Source organism: Triturus cristatus, chromosome 1_2 (assembly GCF_964204655.1).
Source record: "Triturus cristatus chromosome 1_2, aTriCri1.1, whole genome shotgun sequence".
Lineage (NCBI taxonomy): Eukaryota > Metazoa > Chordata > Amphibia > Caudata > Salamandridae > Triturus > Triturus cristatus.
The window spans coordinates 210,724,956-210,745,123 of NC_140580.1; the positions used below are offsets into that span (position 1 = coordinate 210,724,956).

General features: G+C 42.0%; 1 protein-coding gene across 3 annotated transcripts in view; it reads right to left on the reverse strand.

The window, feature by feature from the left end:
• COL13A1 (collagen type XIII alpha 1 chain) overlaps positions 1–20,168 on the reverse strand; it is a 583,842-nt gene that overhangs the window by 361,371 nt on the left and 202,303 nt on the right. For 2 of the 3 annotated variants that reach the window (XM_085603477.1, XM_085603476.1), the window contains exon 4: positions 11,392–11,418. In XM_085603477.1, coding sequence (XP_085459603.1) covers positions 11,392–11,418 — 27 coding nt within the window. Of the gene's footprint in view, positions 1–4,876; positions 4,913–11,391; positions 11,419–20,168 lie in introns of all 3 variants that reach the window. The other variant, XM_085603475.1, reaches the window with a different exon arrangement.

The following is a 20,168-nucleotide window of genomic DNA, read 5'->3' on the forward strand; positions in this document are numbered from 1 at the left end:
TTGATTCGCTTGGGAATATATTTGATTCCTTTGCCAGATCCTGAAGGTTTCTTAAAGCTTCTAGGTCTGCAACAAGGAGCTCACAAGTGTCACTCGTATTGGTTGCCATACCTACACTTTCCCCTCTAGAACGAGATTTTAGTTCATGACATTTTTTGAGTTTTAGCTTGCGAATAAATTTATAAACGTCCACCCGAGTGGTAGGATAGTCAAAGTCAGACTGAGGACAGTATGATAATCCCAAGGATAATAATTGTTTTTCTGCTTGGGTCAGGTTGATGTCAGCCAGATTGATTATCGTTTTTGTCATTGAAGTTATAGATGGCAGGTTATTTACTGTCTGTTCCTCCATCCTCCCCGTCGTCCTCTCCCCCTGTTTGGCCATTTGTTGTAGGTGGCGCTTCCTTGCTTGTCTCCTTTGTCTTCTAGACGCTGTTCGTCGTTTTTTGGTTCCGCGACCTCAGTGTTTCCCTTCTACTTCTTCTTATGTAATCAAGTTCCTCACTAAGAGTGGGTTTGTTAGCATTAGCTTGTGTCCGGTCCATTCTTCCTTCTGCTTCTGATTCGCTCTCGACAGCCGAGCTCAAATCAGAAGCTGTTTGTGTTTCATCATGACTATAGGTTGCGGTAGCGGAATTTTTTGCTTGCCCGTGTTGGTTTACCGCATATATATTCAGGGCCACTGGAATTATGTGAGTGTGGGGCAAATTTAACCTAATCATAGATTTCTGTATTCGCCACATTATCCATAATCTGCCACATAATCTGCAGATTTTAACAAGATTCTTTTTAGTTCATGCGGTTCAAAAGTTACTAAAAATGCAATGAGTCGTTTTGCTGCTCAGTGAAAGGCCTTTTACAAAGCAGGACTGCTCACCTTTCTTTTGTTTAATACTAAATGTAGGTGTACTAGTACTAATGAGGTGCAACCAATGCCCAGACAGTGTTACAAAGTTTAAAAATGATGAAATGATGAAGTAATACTATTACAGAATGTGCTGTATTATGCCACATAAATTGCCTCTTTTTGAAGCATATTTGCTCAACCCTGCCACTTAATTTGACCCTCTCCTGCGGCTAAATTGGGAATGTCCGCTTTTCTCTTTGAAAAACTTTTGTTATATAACGTTATTCTATCTGGTTTCTGTAAAGGGAAACACACGCAATTGTGTGGATGCCTCAGAATGATGCGAGCTATGCATTTCCCATTAGTTGGAGTCCTGCGGAGTCTTGCAGTAGTGTTGGACTTTGGTTGGAACTTGCAACTAACCTCAGCAGTAGCTTAACTTTATACTTTATACTTAACTTGTGGTTTCCCGAAGGAAGAACCCTGTAAGGATTTGAATCTGTGACCAACATATATCTAACAGTGTTCATTGGGTTGTCTCTTGATTGCTGGTTTCCCTACTGTCAAGCCAAGTTTGGTTGTCAGGTCTTGTGACCTTTCTAACAATAATTAGGTGCAGTATGTTAATAATGATGATAGGTTTCTATTTGGTAGAGAAGTGTAAAGTGTCTGGTCTATCAACAGTCTGTACTTGTTTTTTTTTTTTTTTTTTGAAACCGTTTATTACAATCTCAAATAGTTACAAGTATGGGCCTACAACCGTCTGGCCGGCCGCTAGAGTAGCAGTAGCATATGGCATACATACAGAAAAATCTCTTGGCGGTGCAAAAAGGGTAAATCAGGAGATATCCGTAGTGCAGGCCACATAACTCCAAACCAACAATACGGTTTCCTTTTGTCAAAACACAACAACACAAAAACAACCACACCCGCAAGGCAACCCGCAATCCCAAGTGACAGCACGCGCTCCTTAAGTGGGGAACCCCAACCAATCGCCAAACTCTGAAGAGGGGAATGAGAACAGATCAGGGACTGGGGAACCACGTGCCAGTCTGTACTTGTTAATGTGTTCATAGGGTCATGTTCACTAAATGAATTTTCATATCGTAAATTTCGGAAGTAGGTCAGCTCTTGGTTTACTCCGACACCATTCAGTTGCCTGTTTAGTGGGTTATGTGTTAATGTGGAGTTTCCTATGGTTGATCCCCAAAGTGGGGAGTGTGTAGGTTAGGTTGTTGTGTTCCATAATTGTGATTTCCCTGTGCCACCAGAAATTAGATGGAGCTCATGAGAGGTACGGCCATGTCTGTACATGAGCTAATTTAGCAGGTTTACTTATACCATTGTCTGTGTTAACATGCCATGTTGACTGGGTCTCCCATTCACAATTTTTCTGGCTCTCTGACTCCACTCGTAAAGGTTGTCTGCATGCAGTGTCCCGTCACACAGGATGCTTTAATAATATTTTAAGATCTCTGTTGAGCCTTCAGTAAGCAAAGGGGGTAGTGATTACCCTAATCTGGGTGCCATGAAATGGTAAGCACAGACAATTGTATTCAAACACAGATGGTTCAGAGCTGTGGATGTGATAGGGGAGTGTTCCTTGTATATTTTATTTAACTTATTTACATTGTTGTCCCTACAAGAGACAAGTAAGTGACCTCTTTCCAGGGGGAGATGGGCGTGCCACATACCCTGGCACTGGCTTGGCATTAGTTCTTACTCCACTGAGTTCTTGATGATCTCTCTTGGCCACTTGACCATTGGGGTTTCAATCAGAGCACTGCTTGAAAGGGGCAGGGAAGATGGGGAGCAAGTAATCTGGATAGAATCCAGATACAGGTGGCAGTAATGGTCACATGGGAGCGCAATGGACATCTGAAGGCTGTGATAGAGAGTGATGGTGCGAGGGGACAGCAGAGCAAGGGTACCTGAAAAGGCAGCAAGGGCCCTAATCTATCTCTCGAAGGGCATTTAATTATTTTTACCAGAAAGAATCACTGATGGTCAGCAGAAACCTGTTTAAAAAATTACAATAAAGACATGGTTACAGCAGAGCGCAAGCACTTTTGCCTCCCAGCCTAATGTCAATTTGTTTTAGTTGAGTTGACCACTGACAATCTTGCTCTTCAATATTATTGCTTTTCTTTTTAAACAAAAGACATTTGTATCCTGGTTTAAAAAGTGAGGTAAGTGTTCACTTTTCTTTCAATGGTTTTATGGATCGAAAACGCGACTATTCTTCCCATCTGAACATGACACCATCTGTGACTCTCTTTGGGATGTCCTCTTTGTCTAGTTTTGTTGTATTCACACACTTGAAAACGATTTGGATAACAGGATACTGGAGGAGCCTGAGGGCACAGCCTGTCTACTGTGGGAAACAGAGTATATACTGAATGCTAATAGGCGACCTCGCTCAGTGATAAACTGTGGAATGCACTAAAAAGGCTGGGTGAGGAGGAAGAGAATGCCAGGCCAGCTGCAGCAACGATCAGGACCCCTACCACGAGTTCTGACTACCCAGAGCCCAACTCTGATAATCCAAAACTCGTGATAGGGAAATTAGAACATGGATAATTATGTTACCCAGTATTTGTATTTATTTGTGCATTTATTTGTTTGTGTGCAGTACGCTTTGTACCATGAACATAGCTGTAAAGGCAGTGGAGAGCTTTACAGATATCCAAAAGATAACAATGGCAGAAACAAACAAAACACCAAAAGTGCTAAAAATAATAACGTTTAATTTGGGAGCTATAGTCTGAAAATGTGATTCTTTAAGTCTTTTCTGGAGCAGACAGTCCGAGTTGACACTCATCTATTTTGGGATTTGATTCCTTCCTCTGGGGTCTAGGCATAAAATGGGCAGGTTTGGTGTAGATTATCTGTATAACTCAACTAGCACTTGTGTGGATGCATCTGCCCACCGGAGACTGCAATAGAGGTCAAAGTGAGAAGATGGAGCCACTTTCAAGAAACGTATGGGTGGAGAGTCAGGTATTCCACTGGTGTGTGCTATTTTATGGTTGGCTCTTTGGAAATATTACATCTAGACATTGAGTTTAGAAAATGGAAGTAAACGCACAATGTACAGAATTTGAAAACAAACACTAAACAGTATGTGCTATTGCCATATCAAAAGAGGCCAAAATAAAAAAGCATGCTTGAAAAGCCATGTTATCACATTCGTGCAAAAGTTTCTACACCACTTGACCTCGTTTTGTAAATGATATAGTAACATCACAAGTTTTTGAGGACCTCTGGAATCTGCCAAATACTCTAAAATTATAACTACCGCTAAAATATCCATTTGTAAACAGCAATACTGTTCTTCTGTCACAACAGTTATTTTTATGTCACAGTTTGCACCAGATTCAGAACACATCCTCTTTCCTGGGAAGAGGGCAAACAAAAACTAAAGCTGGGCCAGAGATCACGAGTGGCAGCTCCTACCAAAGTGCCCACCTGTAGAAAGATGTCATGGCACAGGAGAACGTCAGAGAATTAATTTAGATGATGCCTGGGGTACAAACCTCAATGTACAACTAGCACGTCAAAAACTTTGGTTTAAAAAGACGCACACATTAAGTAGCATTTGAAGTCATGAATCAAACCCTAGCATGGAAAGATACTTGGGTATTAAAATGGCTTCCTTAACTTGACAGGCAACCTATCATTGTCCAGTACAATTCTTTTTTCTCACACTCTACATTTGCTCGGTGGTTGTTGCTTGAGGGCCTTTCAGGGATTGGACTGTCCTTTGAGTAATGTAAAGAATCAGTACGATTTTATTTTTTGCTTGGAGTTTAATCCTTCCCCTACCCTAAATTGGCTGTAGGGCTTTGATTAAATAGTGCAGTTTCCAGAAGTGACCGGACAAAAATGTAAGTTGTGTTTACTTGTTCAAGCTCCACAAACATGGAATGTACAGCAGTTAAGAGTGCATATATAAATGTGTAACACGCACACACCGGGCAGATTAGATGCTTTAAAACGGTCTTATAAGCAGGCACAGGCAAAACTCACCATCCGTCCGGGGATCCCAAGACCACCTTTGTCACCCTTATTGATAATACAAAAAGCAAAGGTGTGGTAAACTCAACATTTTAGATTGGAAACATACTACTATACACTATGTACAAATGGGCTACTCTGGGTAGTTCTGTGCACTGCACGGCTTTCTATTCAGGTATTTAAGTCTCAGTCCGCAGCACACCAAAGACCAACTTCAGGAAACCAATGGGAAAATGTGACACATGATTTCACAGAATGACCGAGGCCGAGAGCTCTTCTCGGTAATTAACGCTTTGAAACACCGCCGAGGTTTATAAATAGGCATTTTTTCACTTTTATACTGTATCATGCACTCTGCCAGCTGTTCTATCCCATTGCCCAGCAGCACCGCGTGCGTGCAATGCATGTACCACTGGGCAGTAAACACGGGAATAGCACGGCCCAGAATGCCGCTCCTTGAGAGCTTGCTCTTTGAAGACTCGACTCTCCCTCCTCCTCCATCTTAAACATCTGGCACTCTCCGGCCCCCCCCCCCCCCCTCAAGACACTTTAAAGTGTTTCTGTTTTGTTTCTCCATTTCCCTTTTTTGGAGCAGCGCAGACATACGCATGACAGATCAGGTCGAAAGCCTGCGGGGTCAGTGGGTGTGTTTATTTTACAAGGGTGGGGCGGCACCTGCAGACAGACTGCCTCGTGGATTGGAGCCAGTTGACCTTTTCGAAGGCTAGACTTGCACGTGATCAAGCTTTTTTTTCCTGGCAGGGGGAAACTGTGGAAACTCAGTTTACCATTTAAGTGCTACAGGATGGTGACCTGGTGCGCGCCAAGTTTGATAAACAGAAGCCGTCACCTACGAAGTGAGACAGGAGTTGGTGGGAAAAGCAGCTTCTGAGAGAATAAGGAGGGGAGATGTAGGCCTAAGTGTTCTGTTATGGATAAGGGAAGTGAATGCTGTAATAGACGGGTAGGGTGCAAAGGCAGAATACCTTGAAAGGACAGTGGGTTTGTGCATTCCAAGTGCATGTGCCTTGTTTAGTAGAAAGGTGGAAAGGAAGGGGGGAGAGGAGGAATCAGTTGATATTACCTGGTAATCAGGGCGCGCTCATCTAAAGGAGTGGCGTGTTACAATGGAACACGTACAGTGTAAGAAGCAGTGGGATGTTGATTGAGAGAATAAAGCTCAGAGGACCGGATTACAATGGTCCCGCAGGTGCTATTTGTGCATGAACTAGTTTGTTTTAGCACAAAGTTCTCCAAGTAGCGGGTGAGCAATCTATAGGTGATCCTGAGTCTGACACCTCAGACCAGGGAATGGCACACTCATATTATATGTTAGTCCCCGTTCGGTTAAGCATGTTCTTATTTTAGTGACTCAAGCATGGGCGCTATTTGATGCCATGATTTCCATAAGGAAATCACAAACACGTGATTTGTGCCCAAAATGGAACTTTTGTTTTGGATGGGGGGGGGGGGGGATTTGCACCCAAGATTGGATTTCTGACCACCCATCATGATGAAGACCAAAGGGGGTTGATGAAGTAATGAAGATTATGATTTATAAATGTTTTCCTTCCTTTTGTGAGGAATAATTAGAACGGGAGACCAATGGACCTCTTCAGACTAAGTAAGAAAGAAGCAAGTGGGGAGGGATTCGAGGTTTGAATGGTGCCAACAAGAGACGTGCTAAGGTGGACACATTATCAAAGAGGATGGAAAGAACTAGCATTCCTATGAAAGGTAAAACCATTATTTGAGGAAGCTAGAGGCGCCCATGCATTTGTGAATATGTGCCCCCCATGAGGTTCTACCATGACATGAGTATTAGTTTTACTACTACAATGTTACAATACCTTCAAGCGACAATCACTCGTCTTGCTTTAAAAAAAAATCTAGAATTCTTCACCTCTTGGTTACACAGGTCTATTGCTACACATCATGTGATAGAACGTTTCTAACACGGGACATTTAAATGGTGGATCACAGGCATCTCCTTCAGCACATTCGGTTTCATTAACCTTATTAGTCGGGTCTCGCCTTCTGGCTAACAAATAATAATGCCGTCACCAGCAGTGCGCAGATGCTTGCTTGAGTCTGCATTGGGGCGAAATGGCAGCGCTCATTGCATCCATTGATCATCAAATGATACCTTGTAAAGAGGGTGAGTTAGAGATGGAACTTGGAAAGGTTTTAAAGCGATTGTGCAACAGTGTGCTCAGTTGATGCAGTGTGAGGAAGGTGGAAGTGTCTGCCAGCACAGGGTGGAGTTAATCAGGCATAAACAGTTTCAAATAAGCAAGAGTAAGCAAATGAGACCAGGAGAGCAGAAGACACAATAATATAGCCTTATAGCCCGCCGTAGCGGGCTATACCGGCTGTTAATGGCCCGCTGCAGCATTAAAGGCCCGAGCCGAAGGCGAGGGACTTTAACAACAGCAGTGGGCCATTAACAGCGGTATAGCCCTGCTACGAAAGGCTATAAGGCTATTAGAACATTCTGCCACTAGAGGTCAGAATGTTCTACTAAAACAAAGCCCTTCAGGGAGTGCGAGGGGATTGAAATCCCCTCAGGCTCCCTGAAGCCTTTGTTCACAGCCAGAGCTGTGAACAAAGATACATTGGAATGTTGGTGCTCCGGGCTTATACCGGCCAGTATTAGCCCGGAGCGCTCCATTGTCTTCAATGGAGCTGCCAACGTTCCAATGTTCTAATGAAGTTTATACCATGTTTCTACAACAGACTGTGGTTTTGCTGTCTGAATGCCCAGAGAGAAGGCTTTGAAATTAGCAGACTATATATAAAAATCGTTTTCTACTGCTACAATATAATATCCAATGGCCTGTTGAATGAAAGGGTTGTTCCCATTCTGTGTATCTCAGAAATGTGTTAGTACACATGGACCCTAGTTTACAATGCGTTTGTAGACGCGCTGATCTGTGAATGACAAATGCACCACAGATGCCTGTAAGACAGCCCTGGTTGCATGTTAGCGTCCACATTTGAGTCAAGTGCTTCCTGAAACTTTAGATACAGTATGGGAAGGCAGTGGGTGGTTGGCAAGTGAAACATTGTTTCTTAGGAAACCCCAGTGTTGATTAGAGATAACAATAATTCCTGAGTCAAAACTTCCCAGACGCATTTATTTCCTTTCATGGTGACTGCAGTTACAAGTCATTGCGTCACTACAAAGATAGAAATTAGGAGGTGCCCTGTCAAACTAGTCCTACTGTTTGAGATTTCTGTGTATAAAATAAGAAACAATTGGGCCCAAAGAACAATATGGATAAAATCATGTAATGCTTAACCACTTTCTAGACTCAATGGGCTAGCCTTTAAAGAGATTATTGAGAAAACTAGAAATCGTCTTAAATATATATACTTAGAAGCATTATAGAAGCATAATCCAAAATAATCAATCATAGTTATTGGTTATAAGTAATCCGTCAGTCCATGGGCAACAATGTCAAAGAAATCCTCTAACAACATGTTTTCAGCCTTACATGTCCCAATAAATGCTGGGTAGTCTTGTCTTTTAAAAGTCTGGAACCTAAGATTTGGAATACTCTGTCACCAAAAACCAGAAATGCCTAGAAGGTCTATTGTTCCCTACAGTCTGCAAACCTTCGCCTTTTCTTTGACATATGTTTACCATATACCCAGGGCTGGAAATATAAATGCTGCTAGTGAGCCTGCAGCACTTATTGTGCCACCCACTTTAGTAGCCCTTTAAATCGTGCCTCAGGCCTGATACCATTGCAGCCTCTGAATGCAGTTTTAAACTGCCATTTTGACCTGGCAAAATAAACCTTTGGCCAGAAATAAACCTTCCTTTTTAACACATATAAGTCACCCCTAGGGTAAGCCCCACACAGCCCTTAGGGCAGGATGCAGTGTATTTCATAAGTGGGACATGTGCTTTTACGTTCTACATGCACTGTTAGTGAAAAACTCCCTGCTGCTTATGGCCTGCCCTACTTGCTGAGAAGAAAGACTGGACCTGCTCTCTTCATCGCAGGTGGAGTGACTCAAGGGTGAGCTGACTGACCTCTTGTTCTGAGCTACAGTGACATAAGGTCCAGAGGCCTCCCTGCATCTTCCCAGCTTACCACCTGCCTGGATCTCCTACCAGGACCTGCATCTGGAACTGCCTGAGCCCTGCTGGCCTCTGAAAGAGTGAGTCCCTGATCCCCAAGAGGTGTCTTCCCCGGTCCTAAACCCAGAGCTGGCATCAGGGGGCATGCCTCTGACTATAAAAGGAGAAATCCTGAAGCGATGGGCTCTTCGTGACTGTGAATGCAGCAGTTCGCACCAAGATCTTGCCACCCATGCTGACCACCAACGACAAGCTCTGGTAAACCCAAATCTTCACGCTACAGCGACCACCAGAGACAACCAGCAGCGCAACATCTGCACTGACAGCTCGTGGTGATTGGCAATGCAAATCTCCTGCGTCAACCATCTCCAATGCCCAGGCTGCTCTTTCTGATACAACAACGACCATTCGCTGCACTCTCCCTGCTCCTGGAAGCATCATTCACTGTGAGCAAAAAGTGCTGGACTTTAGAAGGTAATTCTTTCAGCGGGACTAACCTGATCCCTGTATCTAGCTCGCACTCCATCACGGTCGACCTGAACTTGTGACTTTCACCCTTTCTCACAAGAGATTACAACTGCGAGTGGTGCTTTGTGCTTTTAGGCACTATACTTCTCTTAAATCTTTGAAATTCCATATTTCTAGTTCTACTGATTGGATTTTTGTGGTTTTGCTATCAAAAAATGTATTAAAATTTGATAGATTTTACTAAATTGGTGTGGGGTTTTTCTTATGTTGTATTTTCACTTTATTACTGTTTAAGTGCTGCATAAGTAATTTGCACATTGCCTCTATGTTTTGTGCCAAGCTACCGGAGACTTAAGCACAGGTTCATTTTAGTGGTCGTTGTGGTCCACCCTGACAAGGATTGTGGCTATTGCTTGGTAAGGGCTCTCACCCCCTTAGCCAGCAACCCGATGTCTTACACGTAATATGTTCACTAGATGTATACTGAGCATGGTTTCAGTATCACTCTTCTCGTACTGTGTTCATCAAGGCACAGGTACTTGAGAAATGTGATTTGGGGGAGCAGAGCAGAGTGACAGATGTCATCCTTAAGGTAGACAATGGATGGTCATCAAGGAAGCATGTAACTACAAGTAACTCAAGGACGGGGTCAAATGGACTCCAGGAACATGCAACTGTGATCTAATATTAAGACCGATTAATATTATGTCATAGTATCGTGGACGCTTCCTTTCCACACACTTTCTTTAATTGTTTGACTAGAAAACAACTATTGACTTCCGCATGATTATAACTCGTTCATATTTATTATTCAGTTGTTTATTTTTACGGTTTTAGAGACCATGAAGTGGGCCACCGACAGACATCAAAATGCTATAAAAGTGTGCACAGTGTAGGTAGGATATGTGGTTCAGTGAAATAATAGCTGTAATTGGAGTAATACATGGTGTACTATGGATCTGTGTGCCTCCCTATGGAGAACATAGATGGGGAAGCAAAGCCAAAGACAAGTAGTCAGATTAGAGATTGTCTTCATGACTGGTGGCAAGACGCATGGGGGAGCTATGGTAGGGTAGAAAACTAACTTGTGAGGTCAAAAACGAACTTTGGCCATTTTAAGACTTCCCACTTGTGAAAAAGGCCGGTTGGGGCTCAGTGAATTGTAATTAAGTGGGAGCAGGACAGAGAAAAATATCTAAAAGAGAGAAGGGGGATTAAAAGCATTGCAGTCATCCATTAGACCATACAGTAGGAGTTTCCATTTAATATGTAAGAGCATAACTCCAAGTGCAGAGGTGGGAAGCTCAACTTATATTTATGTGGGAAGATTTATTTATGGATAACGTTTTAGCACTCACATACTAATACCATAACTTAATATTGTAACTTTAGCAAATCAAATGAACTTTTACTTTTTGCAAAGCGCCGTCAAATTCACATATCAGTCACATCACAATGGCCAAATTAGGCAATATAGACCTCAGGCTGTGTATGGGAAAGCAGATATTGTAGCACATAAAGTCTTCAAACTCTTCAGATTTAAAAAAACAGAATAAGACTCAGTGGTGGAATATTGGCTCACAGTCAGATTAAAGTTAGTTCTAACAACACGGTAAAAGCATGCATGGAACAATGGGCGTAAAAAACACGCATGGGGTTCTGCATGTGATTTTTCTTAGGGGTATCTGCACCCCTAAGAGCCTATGAGCGTTTAGAGGTGGCGCTTGTGTAGAACCGGGCTTCAGGGCACATGACAGGTGATATATAAAATGCTGACAACATGACTTTATTTTCTTGCTTTGTTGTCAATATGTAAACTGTATTAGAAATAGGGATGGTAAATGGAATGCTGAGACACTAGGTGAAAATAGGCAAATACTTGGTTCACAAACTGAATATAAGGACGGTCATAACATTTTAGGCAAGACCCACACAGTATAAAGTGAAAAAATACACAAGGTATACTTACTGGAAGGCCAGGTCTTCCTGACGGACCCTGAAACAATTCCAGGTTACACAAGGTTAAAGGAGAACAAAACAGTTGACAAAATAGCAGTTAATATTAAACAGACAGAGTGTGAACAATAGATTTAGTTGAGTTGATTCTCAATTGCATTTGGGTAGCCCTTGATACCCTCGGCAAGAAGGGGTTGCAAAGCTCTGGAGCATAGTTCTTGCTGTGTTGCCATCATCAAAATGTCCGTTTTTCTGGCACCTGATATGTATGGGATGGATAGCCTGAAGTCAGGCAATGAAACCTCAGACGAGCAGACATTGAGTTTAACAAAGGCTTCAAGGGATGGGCGTAAGTACTTTTATTCATCCCCATGTGTCACTTTAAAGCTCCCACGGTACTGATCGGTAAGTAAAACATGGTTATTTGGTTCATTTTGTACGTTCAGTTCTGAGTCAATCAAGACTCCCTCATAAAACAGATGTGTTGACTGTCGTACACGCCTTCTTATTAGAACCAGTTAAGTCACCCCTAAAGCTTTTACTGTCAGACCTGTGGTGCATTTAGGATTGATTAAGTGTTCTGAGGGAACATACAATGGCAATTCATATACATTTGTAGAGAACATGTTAGGACACTATTTCCAGTTCTGATGTTTGAAGCTCTGTATATGAATTGAACTAATCTTGATATTGTTTCTGTAGTAAGAAACAGAAGTAAGACAGAATTACCACTACAATCCGTCGCCATACAAGAATGATGGGATCGAACTCATGCCTGTATGCAGAGAACAGCAAGGTGCTGAGCAAAGTGGGTAGGGTTGCATTACATTATTTCGCAGCAACATGCCCAGAATACATACATTGTCATTGATGCAGTTTTTCTCCAATATGTGAACCAGCATTTGGACTGCCTGGCATGAAAGGCCACTTTTGTTTTGGTCTAATGTAAGCATGGGGCTTCTCAGACAGATCAAGAGTCAGTGCAAAACTGCACCTGCACCATTGCAACCTATATAAATCTTAATTGTTGCCTCAAAATGCAGTCCAGTTCAGGTGCATCTTTTATAATTAACCCCTTCAGTGCCCCGCCCTTTCCCCCTCCTGTGCCGGGCGTTGTATTAGCGGGCGGGGTCCATGACGAGATAGTCTCGTCATGGGCACAGCACAACCGCGCTCCATGACGAGACTATCTCGTCATGGGCATAGAAGAGGTTAAGACCATAGACTTTAGCCCCCCTCCTACTCTATAGTGACAGATTATAAGAAGAGCTTTGTTGTCCCATTCTTTGTGTTTTTGTTACACTTTGCAATTCTACCACTCGGGGTGCTGGTGTCCTGCAGCACTTGCACAACCACGGAAAGAATTTGCAGACTGCGTTTTGTGAAATATTTCATGCCAACTAGTATCAGTTATTTTATAATACCTAGGAATGATAATATGCATGACCCTTTCTCCAGGATAGCCTTCACATAGCATGGTTCTGAAATTAGGCAAATACCCATTATGTTCACGATAGAGAAAAAAACAGGACTTATTCCAATATGCCTTTATTGTTTGTGGCTCTGGTTACCAAAGCAAAACACACACAATAAAAAAAAAAATCAAAAGTCAATGACGTTTGCTTTTTAGGGTTATGTTATGCAGATTTGTAGAGTGCACCATCCCCTGGGAGGGTATCCTGGTGCTGTGCGGGTGTGGGTCTAGCCAAAACTAGGGCCTAGTGGGACTATTTGAAAAGTCAGGGCTTCAGCTACTTGCAAACTTAAGAAGTGAGGACGAGGCTCTTATGTGTGGCACGAGGTTGGCCCACGCTCTAGGAGCGATGAAAGAGAAGGCACGACCGCCTTATTTTGCCCTTTACCAGTTTGACTCAACTAACTTGGCTAACCCAAAACTATAACATTCAGGTTTCTACAAAAGTGTACTCGGGTCGCTGAAGTTATGTGGCAGTGGGGGGTGAAATTAGCAGACTAGGCTAAATTAAGATGCCAGAAAAGGCAATTTATTTGGCATAATGCAGCACAATTCGTAGAAGAATAATTTAACTTTTGCAAATGGTCAGCCAATGAAAAATCGCATAATTGCCGTGGCTGTGAGTATATTTTAGGAGTGATCTGCCTCCTTGTTATAGCTTTAACTATTTGGACTTTTTTCAGTCAGTGATTCTGTGAGTACTCTCATACTGCATCATTAAAAGAATTCCACCACCACCTTCCTTGTGGAAACAGGTGTCTATTTGTATCAGGAAATCGGCACAGTAAATCAAAATTGCAAAACACATGCTTTTGCAGTAAAATATCAAGCTAAACATATCAAAATAAACACCGGGCCATGCCCGCCCCCTTTTCGACCCCTTTACCATCAAGCGTTGGCAGATTAAATGTATAGTTGTATTCTCTACTTACTGGCGGTCCTGAAAAAGAAAAAAAGGAAAGCAACAGGTTAAGGTACTTACTGGTATTCATAGTACAAACATAGATTCAGTTTTGTGACTATTCAAATGACACAGTCTATACAAAGGTCCATGTAAGATCAATCGGTCTTCCGTTGATCAATAGTGCAAGTCCCAAGGCTGCTATTTAAGATTAGACCTCAGGGTGGGCAAACATAAAAAGTGTTTGTCCCGCGAATATTATGACTACTACCTATAGCTAACAAAGTTTTCTGCGTGTTAAGTTTTCAGGTTTAAAATTGTTTGGCCCCCGTTTAATTTGTTTACAGAAAAAAGAATACCAAAATCCATGCAGGTTCGTAGTCACAAGGAAAACAGTTTTATAATTAGCTGGCGAGAAAGCGGTATCTCCATTTTAAAACCAAATACCATTTATTTAGATATATGAAAAGTGTGTATCTCCAAGAAACTGCAATAGACCGATAATTGGGATCTGCGCGAGACTTTAGTTGGGTAGTTAACACTCTGGGTATCCTAACTCCTAGTTAAAACTACTACTGTAGGCAAGATATAGTGGCCTTTAGTCATCCAGCTCACATAACCTATTTTATTACAGCCACTCTCCTCTTGCTCGAAGCTCACTGACTGCTGCTTACTAATGTGGAATCATTGCTATCTCTAGATGAGCGCAACATTTCTTTAAATTTACGCATGCAACTTTTCCCACAGATACATGCTAAAATTCATGGAAATAGGTATTTACACAAGTAACTTTTTTTCAGCTCAGCTTTTTGTTCATCAGGAGAAACCTTGCCACCTACATGCCACTGAATGTGGAATATTGCCTTCCAAGTTCCATCCTTGACATTAACGCATCCCTGCACCAAGTAAGAGCAAATCTGCATGCATTTCAAAGGTGGGAAACTACCTACACAGGTTAGGCGAGTATCCCAGAATTTACAACCATGTCCTTAATATAAAACTTGAGACTGCAGAATTGACAGGATAATGATGGAATGCCCATGTTGGCACAGGCACTACTAGTGGCAATATTTCACAAAACTTGATTCTGTGAATCGGGATAGTTAATTTACCTCGCAAATGTATTTTTTGTGTCAATAACTTGAACTTACATGCTTGAAATGCTTTGTGACTCAGGCATTTGACAACCAAAACCCCATATACAAGCTGAGGCATATTTTGATAAAATGTCCAATAGACAACAATGCAAATCATTAGCATTTCTGACCTGAAGTAAATGTTCATGCAGAAAAACATTTTTTTCATTTTATTAGAAAATAACCAAATTAAGAGATGCATCTGCTCGCATGAGAATTCACATGCTGGCTTTTAAATTATTTAAAAGCCAACTGTGACAAAGGCAACCCCCAAATTAGAATGCATGCAACAGGATGCCTGTGACTTTCTTCGTTTTTGTAGAAATATAAGTATGGTGAATATTCTACACCTTGAGAAGGAGCTACACTTGAGTTGGCGCTATACCTTGAGGTGGAGCTACACTTTGAGTTATTGTTACTCCAATGTTTTATTTGGAATCGTGATGGCGTCAGTCAGTCAATTTATCAAACAAGATAAACAATCAAACGCCCAATTACATACATTCATAGAAGATAAACATTTTTTAAATACACTGTTTGTCATTACATAAAACAAATAATGCAGCCTTTCAGATATTTTCTATTTACACATTTATTTCTCTGAAAAGCATGAGAATACTCCAGCATTAATTGTATTCATCTTCTCTTTTAACAGGTTACACTGACATTTGATACTTTCCTTCTCTTCACCTGAAAACGAGGAATATGTTAATCCCTTGCCTCTGACAGGTATTTAGATTAGAGCATCACATGTGCCACTGATTCCAGTGAGTTATCATAAAGTCTGCACCACCTTTCTTTATGTGAATCTCCTACCAAAGCCCCACGAACTAGCCAAATGGCACATTGGCAAAATTGAATGCTCATCACATCTTTCTCAATCTAGAAAGCTGAGGGACCATCTAAATACAGAGTCCTCAACCATACGTTTGGTACTTGTTAGTAGATGATTTACCATCAAGTTTCAAAAGGGATCATTCAACAAATAACTCCACCACTGATTTTGTTTTATATGATTTTAAATACCTTTTGAAAAACATTTGCATCCTATCCATATTTGGGTAAGGAATATCAATAGCCAATTCCCTAATAACAATGGTATAATATACCACACCCAACAATGGTATATTATACCACCCCCAAACAGCATTTCAATTTGGAAGTCATCACATGTCTCCCATCAGAACAAGCTAACTTAGATGACTATCATCACATTTAGCTTAACCTGGAACTTTCCAAGGATTACCTTCAATACTTGAGAGATTTCAGTGCACAGTTATCTGATTCCCATGGTGTTGTAGATGGCTTTGCTTTCTTCTACGATGGAGTTTTCCTTCTTCCTGTATTGCAGGATAGGGGCTTCGTTAGTTCCTCAATCTCACCTCACTGCTGATGGCCATCGTGATTAAGGAGCGCCCTTGAGTTCACAATCTTCCATTGTGTGGCAGCTGCTCTCTCGACCTTGTGTTCCAACATCTCCACCCTTTCACTCTCGTTTTCTGCTTGACATTGGGACTTTGTCTTTCTTTTTGGCAGTTGCCACAATTATCAAGTCTGCTAAGGCATTGCCTTTGATATATAAAGAGTATTTAGAGAAGGGCTTATAGTTGTTCTCCCCTCTAGGAGTTCCAGGCTTGCATGTTGCTGGTTTTCTGGAAGGCTCTCTTCCTTGATCAATAATGCTTGAGAGCATCGAGAAAGAAGAAAGCCTGTGACTCTTTACCCTCTAAACATACCCCATATTTGTCTGCGACTCCTTTAATCACTGCATTGTACACAGAGATGTCATGTAAGGTGAGGGCACTGAAGGGTAGAATTTGATCCCCTCCTCTGGAGATTCAGTGTAGAAGTCTTGCCACTCTCCCTCTGTGCTCTTGAGGTCCTGCTTATACATCTCCTCCTCCTCGAAGAAGCCTTCCTGCTCCTTCTCTTGGGGTTCATATGTGTTTGGTGGCTGTAGTTCAACCTGCTCTTCAAAATTGTCTTTTCATTTACTGGCTTTAAAGGGATTGTAATTCTTTTAAGGATTAAACTAAATCCCTCTTCTTGTGGAGAATTGCAGCCATTTCGGCCTTGGGTGTCTCTTTTTCCTTTCAACTTTGAGCATCAAGGGTACTCAATGGCTTTCTCTTTCGGTTTGGTGTGTCTTGCCCTGACTCCTTTTTACTGTCTGAATTTCGATTACCTCTCGATATTGATCCTCCACGAAAGGGATGTTCTCCAATGGTGCCCTTGTGTCGGGACCCATGGGGTTCTTTTTGTTTCGACTTCTCTTTGTTCATCAAGTGTTTTGGCATTGAAGGTCCTCGAGTCTGAATGATTTGGATCTGATCCACAATACTTTTTTTGTGTTACCTGCACCCGTCTCTCATGCTCTCCCTCTTTTGTCTTCTTCATTACCTCTTTTCTTTCTGGTTTGATGATGTCTTCATTGACATCGGAGCTCTTATTGAGCCACCTCTGTGTTCTTGTTGTTGATGTTTGTCAGATGTTAGTCCATGAGTGAAGAATGGTCTTTCTTTTGCATCTGCATTGTGGCATAATGTGCCCCTCTCTGTTTTCCCTGACTCAAAGAGTCTTTGGCTGGAACTTGGCACACTCTTCTCAGCCTTTGGGTCTCTCAGCAACGGTCACAAGCCTTATGATTGTCTTTTTGAGCAAATATATGGCAGTAATCGGGACTGAATCTAAAGGAGGTGTTCTCCTTTTCTTTTGACAATTCCCATCCCTCAGATGCACATTCTTCGACCCCCAGGTCAACTATCCACATAGCACACCTACTGTCTTTGGTGATACACTGTGGTTATAAGTTGTCATTGATTGTTTGTTCCTTGTGCATGCATTTTCACCATATTCCACCATTTCTGCTCGACAAGCTGTTGATTCTGACCTGAGTTCACCACAATCCTGGAATTGCCGTTTCAACTTCCAGACTCAACAGTGGAAAATAGAATCTGTACATGGTGAACATACATAGCGGCTTGCGGAGGGGCACGTCTGACATCACAAGGGGACGGGCATACCACCAAATGGTGGCCCAGAACAAAAAACATAAAAATGGGACAAAAAAGGGAAACATTTACACCCAACCACTAAATGGCAGAATAATGCCCAGCACGTGAGTCCAGAAAATATTCATACTGCAAAATAATGTATCTCCCCTCACTTGTACACAGCAAGGTAAGGCAGCAACCTTTGCTAATTGGTGGCACCAAATTACTACAAAAGGCTTCTTTTTCAGGGTACGTGGGGTGCTTCAGCAGGCAACATGTTATATTATTTGAAGCACAGTCCATCCTTGCACCACTCCTACCTACCAATATTTATATAATGTTAACTCTGCTTGAAGTACCCAGTACAAAGCAACTTTAGACCAGTACAACTTTTGCTGGTTCCAAAAGAAGTGCTAACAAGCTACAGCTTAACTATTGAAAGGTTATCTTTTTGAAGAAATTGATGATCACGCGATCATTACTCTCATGATTATGTCAATAGCAGCCGAGGTTAGGATGGAACTTGTCAAGAATGGTGTTCTACCACAGTACTGATGATAGAAAATGGACCTGCACTTATATAAACTTCACCTTCTTGACTACAACACATTGTCAATACTCCTGAGATCAAAATTATGAAATACAATACAACTTTGCCTCCATAGTGCCCCTAGTTCATGGCTAGTCTGTGCATTTTGGCATAAGTAGTTTGGAACTTTATAATATAAATGCAGAAGTACAAGTACCCCCCCCAAAAAAACATAGATCTGGAAGCTACGCGCCTCGCCCGGTACTACTTAAGGTCTCCATTGATGATGATGTAGCGCTTAAAAGGTTGAAAATCGTAGGGGTGCGTTATATTCACTGTTAGTCGGCACCCGCATATAATCAAATGTGTACTCAGGTATTTTGTGTGCAATGTATTAAGAATTGTATAATCTATATCGATTTCAATAGAAGTGTTAGCTATGTACAAGCATATTGTGAATGTATTAGAGAAATGCATAGAGTTAGTTTATTTGAACACAATGTGATGTTAAAATCGTGTAGTTTAGAATTCGTGTCTGTAGACTGTTTAGTTTGACCACACATGAAAGAAAGACGTAAATGTCAATACTGTGATTTAGATATGCTTGTGTAACCGAAGTAGTGGGCAGAATTCGCATATATCGTTGAGGCGAAAGGCCTGGTATTTTCTTATGTTAGCCAAGGGCAATAGGCCAAAAAGGATTTATTCCAGTAGAGGTTTTAGGCTGTAGTAAATTGCAAAGTTAAAAGATGCAGAGTATGTCTGCCTTGCATGATCTCACCCCAGGTGCAAGGACAGTTGCTCGTTAGTAGAGAAGCTCTTTGTTCATGAATTGACTTATGTAGTAAAAGCCAGACATGGGAGTGCATTGGAATGTGCCAATCGTAACTCCTAGTGCGGATGGTGTCTGGGACTCAAGGCCAAGCGATGGACGATGGGACTGGACAGCGCTCTGTGGAAAATTACTGAAAGACGACCCCGCTGAAGAGGAGGTGCAAAAGGGCGTGTTCTGGGACTTGGGGTTCTGTATTATGGAAAGCGCCCCGAGGATGGAGGCAGATCAGAGCAGCCCAGAGCAGAGAAAGGCTAGGCGAAGAGATAGAGGGGGCAACTTAGATCAAGCTCTCTAAGTGAAGACTTCTTAGGAAGTTTCACTCTGACACCTTTCGATTGAGAGTCTCAAGGGATTGCTAAGTAGGGATGTCATCTAGTACAGAGTAGGGACAGAGATGGTATGGTCCAGTGTCCCTAATATCGACATTGGCTTGGTGGTTTTCTACCTCATGCTTTTAGAGATTGTGCTTTTAGTTATTTTTAGCCGTATGCGGATTCTTCGTAGAGTAGCATTTGTGTTAGTGCCTATGTACTTGCTGTGCCTCGTATTGAGGACTTTGTATCTTCAAATCTTTATGCTGATAATAAAAGCCAGAGAGCCAAGAGATTAAGTCTCGAGTCCTTGATTATGATAAATTGCGGACAGCATTTTTGATAATTGTGTTTATTCCCTCCACGCTATTGGGCAAGTAAAAAGTTCCATCCGACCACAGTGGGTTCTAGTAGATAATTGCCAGATACTAAAATGGGCCGGAGCAGTTGGTAGCAGAGACGGATGGTTACTTCCGATAGCAAGGGACGATTAGATTAGATAAGGATAAGTGATCCTTGAGGCCCAAAAGACGATAAGTGATGGTGAATCATCAGATGGCGAGCAGCAGACGGCAGCAGATGAGCATCGACGGCGAGTAGCAGTGCGGCAG